This window comes from Nothoprocta perdicaria, unplaced genomic scaffold, assembly GCF_003342845.1.
Source record: "Nothoprocta perdicaria isolate Ctin4 unplaced genomic scaffold, notPer1 scaffold_117, whole genome shotgun sequence".
Lineage (NCBI taxonomy): Eukaryota > Metazoa > Chordata > Aves > Tinamiformes > Tinamidae > Nothoprocta > Nothoprocta perdicaria.
In genome coordinates, this window is record NW_020454283.1 from 1,007,037 (window position 1) to 1,012,934 (window position 5,898).

General features: G+C 69.2%; 1 protein-coding gene across 1 annotated transcript; it reads right to left on the bottom strand.

Moving 5' to 3' along the window:
- Nucleotides 1-716: 716 nt before the first annotated feature.
- Nucleotides 717-5,787, bottom strand: ZBTB17 (zinc finger and BTB domain containing 17). Its single transcript, XM_026053560.1, has 15 exons — nt 5,519-5,787; nt 4,812-5,018; nt 4,539-4,721; nt 4,318-4,446; nt 4,094-4,210; nt 3,630-3,868; nt 3,412-3,554; nt 2,856-3,156; nt 2,681-2,768; nt 2,130-2,246; nt 1,936-2,056; nt 1,695-1,825; nt 1,407-1,622; nt 1,095-1,184; nt 717-1,012 (listed from the first exon to the last, which is right to left on the bottom strand). The coding sequence occupies exons 2-15, from the start codon at nt 5,014-5,016 to the stop codon at nt 735-737; spliced, it is 2,358 nt and encodes a 785-aa protein (XP_025909345.1). The 5' UTR covers nt 5,017-5,018; nt 5,519-5,787; the 3' UTR covers nt 717-734.
- Between the last annotated feature and the right edge of the window lie 111 nt (nt 5,788-5,898).

The following is a 5,898-nucleotide window of genomic DNA, read 5'->3' on the forward strand; positions in this document are numbered from 1 at the left end:
ACATYCAGCTGGCTTATTGTTGCCTGGTCATGGCCGACTGTCCATGAGCGTTGGTTAAATCCCACTGTCCATTTGGCTGTACATCCAACCTTCCCTGAATGAGTCCGCCCRTCCATTTGTCTAGTTCTACGTCCCACTCCGTGCATCTGACCATACATCCAAACAGCTGTGAGTCCAGCTGTGAGCGCAGCCGCCGCGGCTGGATGTGCACCTGTCCCTGTGTCCGGCTGTACCTCCACGTGTCCCCCTACACCCCCGGGCAGGGTGTTGGGCCGTGTGTGCCTGGAGGACCCACTTAAGGCCCCGACCTCCCACCCTCTCCCTGCCTGACYGAGGTGCCCAACAAGGAGCCGGGTGCCCTGGCGGGGGGGCAGAGCTGCCCCMGCTCCCATAGGAGCCCGGAAAACCAGGAGCCCCCTGCTCCCGGAGAGGGGAGATGCCAATCCCGGGGCTGGGACCTCCCCAGGGCACCGCGCGGAGCTGCTGAACAACAGAGAGGGCAGCAGGGCAGCAGTAGGTTTTAAATAAGCTTTAGAAAATAATGCAATTTATTTAATCTAGATATTACACAACTTTAGAGCAGGTTTTAGTCTTTCATTACAGAAATACACTTTGTACATCATTCCCAGGAGCTCTTTAAATAAACCGGGCGGCAAAGCAGAGGGAGGGCCAGGCGGCTCCCCGGCCGGCGGAGGGCGCAGAGGACGGAGCGGGGGGACGGGGGGGACCGCGGGTCACTCGGCGGGGGCCTCCGGCGGCGGCGGCGCCTCAGCCGGGGGCGCCGGCCCCTCGGCCGCTCCGTCGCGGGGCCGGAAGAGCAGCTCTCCCGCCTGGATCACCTGCTCGGCCGGCCAGGCGGCGGCGGCTCCGTATTGCTGGTAAAAGTCCGTGTCGGCCTGGAACATGACGAGGGCCTGGGCCGTGTGGATGCGCACGTGCTGGGCCAGGCTGTTGGCGTCCAGGAACTTGTCCCCGCACGAGTCGCAGGCRTAGAGGATCTGCGTGTTGGGGTCTGCAAGGCACGGGGAGGCCGGGCAGCCGCGGGGGCAGCGCGGGCACCGCGGGGGCTCTGCTCGCCCAGCCYGGCCTCTCACCTGCTTCTTGCACCTGCTTCACGGCCTTGGTGATCTCGGCTTTAAGTGCTTCGGTCTCGTCTGCTGTCACAGCGGCTGCCACAGGGACCACTGCAGGGAGGAAGAGGAGGGAACAGGGAAGCACCGGCCATGCGTTTGAGGGGGAACATTGGCAAGGGGAGCAGGAGGGTTTCAAGATGTGACGGGGATACGGGGCAGGACAGGAGCTGGCCCCGCATGGTGCCACTAGGTCCCATCGTCCCCCAACCCAGGCAGGGCCCCCTGCGCCGCCAGGCTCCTCCCCGGGGAGGGCAGGGGCCGCCCGGTGCTCACCCGTGAGCTGCGTGACGGCAGTGGTGGCCAGCGCCTCGGTGGCCAGCGTCACCATGTCCTCCGAGGCCACCGTGACGATGTTGACCTCGTCGCCCTCCTCGGGCTCCAGGATCTTGATGCCGGCCTTGCCCTGGTGCACCGTCTTCACGTGCGAGCGCAGGTTGTCCACGCGGTTGAAGCCCCGGCCGCACTTGTCACACAGGAAGGGCTTCTCCCCTGGCGCGGCAGAGGCAGCGGTCAGCGGCGGCGACGGGGCGGCCGCGGCGCGGGGCGGCAGCCCGGACCCACCGGTGTGGATGATGATGTGCTTGGAGAGGTCGCCCACGTTGACGAAGGCCTTGTTGCAGACCGTGCACTTGTGCGGGCGGATGTTGTCGTGGTGGCGGATGTGGTTGGCCAGCTGGCTCGACTGCACGAACCTGCCGGCGGGGACGGCGGCACGGCTGGTAACGGCACCCCCGGAGCGCCCAGCGCCCAGGAAGGCCCAAGAGGAGCGGGCGCCGTGGGGAGGTGCCGCGGGGACACTCACCGCTTGCCGCAGCGCTCGCACACGTAGGGCTTCTCGCCYGTGTGCTGGCGCACGTGGGCGATGAGGGAGCTGGCCTGCGTGAAGGCCTTGCCGCACAGGCGGCACTGGCACGGCTTCTCGCCTGGGGAGGGAGCAGGGCGCTGAGCCGGGCGGTGCCGTGGGGAGACCCCGGAGCCCCCGGGCCGCTCGCCTACCCGTGTGGATGCGGACGTGGCGCTGCAGCGCGCCGGGGTCGGCGAACTGCCGCTGGCAGTGCACGCACACGTAGGGCTTCTCGCCGCTGTGGATCCGCAGGTGCCGCTTGAGGTTGCCTGCGGGCGGCCGCGCTTGAGCGGGGCCGGCGCTGCCCTCCCCAAGCGCCGCTCGCCGGCCCCATCTCGCCCCCAAGCGAGGCCCAAGGCCCCCTTGGAACGGGCTGCCCAGGGAGGCTGTGGAGGCTCCTTCTCTGGAGATCTCCCAAACCCGCCTGGGTGCGACCGGGTGCCCCGTGCTCTGGGTGTCCCCGCTGGCCTGGCTGGTCCCTAGAGGTCCCTGCCAACCCCAACCACGCTGGGGTTCTGTGAAGCACCTGCAGCGAGCGGCTCGGCCAGGGCACAGCCAGAACAAGCAGGCAGCTTGTGGGGCAACCACCGCGTTCCCACTGCAGCCTCGAGTCCTGAAAGCTCTTCCTCCACCTGGGCACCCGCGCAGGCACCCCGGACACCCCGGGGCTGGGGCTCCCGCCTTGCCACCCACCACGGGCTACCTGAGGTTGTGAACTGCTTGCCGCACTCGCGGCACTTGAGGGGYCCGTCCGCGATGTGGATCTTCAGGTGCGCCTTCAGGTTTCCCACCTGGGGACAGACASAAGGGGACAGGGAGGGCTCCCCTAACCAGCCCCGCGGCAGCAGCGCCGGCGCTCGCAGCGCCTCCGCACTCACCTGGTTGAACTTCTTGTCGCAGTGGGGACACTTGTGCTCCTTGTCCGTGTCGTGGGTCTCCAGGTGCCGCATTTTGGAGGTGGGGTCGGAGAAGGAGCGCCCGCAGTAGTCGCACTGATAGGGCTTCTCCCCGCTGTGCACCAGCTGGTGCCGCTTGAGGTTGCCGGAGGTGGTGAAGAGCTTGCCGCAGTCGTCGCAGCGGTACTTGGCCTCGCCCGTGTGCCGCTTCTTGTGCAGGTTCAGCAGGCTGATGAGGCGGTAGCTCTTCCCGCACTCCTCGCACCCGTAGGGCTTCAGTGGGCTGCGGGACACGGCGCGTCCAGCACAGGGGGACAGCCCCAGGTGGGAAGCGCTGCACCGAGCTCTTCCTCCCTGCTGCTGCCCCCCAGCTCCCCAATTCCCGCTCTGTGCCCGGCCCCRGGCAGAGCTTTGAGGATGTCTGGAAGCACCACCGTGCAGGGGAACCCAGGCCAAGCAGCCCAAGAGGTGCAGAGCTCAGCCGCTTACGGACCTCTTGCTAAAGCCCCCAGCCCCGGGGCAGCATCACGGGCCTCACCTGTGYGTCTTCTCGTGCGCTTTGCACGCGGCCGGGTCCGAGAAGGCCTTGTTGCACTCGCGGCACGAGAAGGGCTTCTCGCCCGTGTGGATGCGGATGTGCCGCTTGAAGTTGCCCGTGTGCGTGAACTCCTTCCCGCAGTCCTGGGGGCGCAGGGAGGGCCGYGTGTGCCCCGTGCCCACGCCGCGCGGGCGCCCGCGGGGCCGCGCCGGCCTCACCTCGCACTTGTGCGTGACGGAGCCGTAGGCCTTGGACTCGGTGCGGTCGCTGTAGGTCCCGGAGCGCAGCAGGCGGCTTTCCCCCGACGTCTCCTGCCCAGAGTCYGTGCTCCCCGACTCGTTATCCTCAGCGTTGTCGCCGTTTTCTAACCGGGGCTGCTCTTCCTCGGCGCCCTTAGCTTCCTCTTCCTCCTCCGCTGTCGTCTCCTCTTCCTCCTCCTTGCCTTCCAACCCTGTGTCTGCATTTAGAAAGTACGGATGCCAAAAATGAGAAGCAGCATCAGAGACGCAACCCCTATGTGTTTTCCCTAGTCCTGAGCACAGGTTTAAGGCGAYGGGGGTTAAACCTGTGGCGGTTAAACTGTCGCAGCGCCCGCCTTGGCTCCCGCAGCGCTGCATTGAGCGCAGAGCCCACGCGCTGAGGGCTCTGGGCAAAGTGGGTGCCAGGGTGGCCCCCAACACACCTGGGGGGGCCGCGTGCCGGGTGTTGCTGCCCTGGGCCGCCGCGTCGCCGCTCTCGGCCGCCGGCGCCGGCCGGGAAACCTCAGCGGGCGGCTCCTCGCAGGCGGCGTCACCCGAACCTGCCACGGAGGGAGCGTCTGGGGAGGAAACGGGATGGGCACCGGGCTCTGCGGAGCCCCATGGGGCACCGGGCAGCGAGGGAGGGTCCTGTGCGCCCGCCGCTCACCTGCGGCACCCGCTGCGGGCGCTCCGGGCTCCGCGGGTCGCTCCGGGGCGCCCGGCGCCGCCTCCCCCTTCCCCTCGTGCTCGGCGCCCGGTGCTGCCGCTCGGGCTTCAGCCGCCGCCTTGTCGGCGCCTGCAGGGAAGGGCAGAGCGAGGGGCGGCGCTGGCGGGGCCCGGGCCGGGGGCCGGAGCGGCCGAGGGCAGGAGCGGCCGCGGGCTACGCACCGGCAGGCGCCTCCCGGCTCGGCGCGGCGCCGTCCGGCCGCCCCGCCAGCGCCTTGAGCGCGTTGCAGGCGCTGACGACCTCCTGCATCTGCAGGAAGCCGGCCACGGCCAGCACGTCCTCCACGTTGTCGGGGCTGAGGCTCAGCCTGGCCGTGTACATGAACTCCAGCACCTGGCCCAGGCCTGCAGGGGACAGCGCTCGGGCAGGAGCCGCCCCCGGCGGACGCCCCGCGGCGCCGTTCGCCTTTTGGGGGGCCCCTGTCCCCTCCGTACCCGCCGCGTTGCTGATGTCCAGGTGCACCACGTCCTTCTGGTCCACGAAGAGCATCCTGAAGTAGTCGCTGCAGGCGGCCAGCACCGCCTTGTGCGCCTTGAAGTCGATGCCGTCCACCACGAAGGTGCAGTCGCAGAGCAGGCCCAGCTGCCGCTGCTGGTTCAGCTGCTCCAGGACTTGCCTGCTGTGCTGGGGGAAATCCATGGCTGCGGGGAGAGCAGAGCCGGGGCTGGCGCCGGCAACTCGCCGCGTCCCGGCATTCCCGTCCCTGCCTCCCCCGCGGCCACCTGGAAATGGGGGCACCTCCGAGGGGACACCCGCAACCTGCCCCAAACGCCACCCCTGGACAGCCAGGAGAAACAAAACCCAAAAATAATCGGTATTTGCAGCAGCACAGAGCGACTCCGGCTGCACGGAACGAGGTGGGCAAGCAAGGACCCTGCAGCGGCAGGAACGGGAGGCTCTGGCGCGCAGGGCGGGATATGGAAGCGGGAGGAGGCCAAAGGGGACGGGAAGGGGACGCAGTGGCGGTCGCTGCGGCGGTTGGGGAGGTTTTCCCCGGAGCGCCGGCCTTTCCGTGGCCACGCAGCGGCACGAGAAGCGCCCCGAGCGCCGGCAACGCCGCGGCCGCGTCTTCCGGCTGCGGCTGCTCCGCTCCAGGCTGCTCGGGGGCCGAGATTCCGATCTGGGGGCTCTCTCTGCGCACCTCGCTCCGCTCTGTCCTCAGGCCATCCCCACAGCGCCGTCAGCTCCGCTCCCGCCCATCCCGAGGGCCTGCGCTGAGCAAAAAGGAACAAAATCCCGCGGAGATTCGGCGGGCGCAGCCGGATCCCGCGGGATGCCGGCACCTGCGTCCCGCCCGTGCGGAGCGGAGCGGGACCACGGCGAGGGGGGTTCCTTATTCCCAGGCTGCGCGCCTCATTCCGCACGATCCAGCTGGGAGCGCAGAGCCGGGGTCCCGCTCCCGCATCCCGGTGCTTCGCAGCCCGCGGCCGCGCCGACGGTTCCCGGCAGCCGCTCGCAGCGCCGGGACCCCCGCGGCACTTCCCGGGACACCGGCAAGGCCCTGGCGCGGGAAGGGCGGCA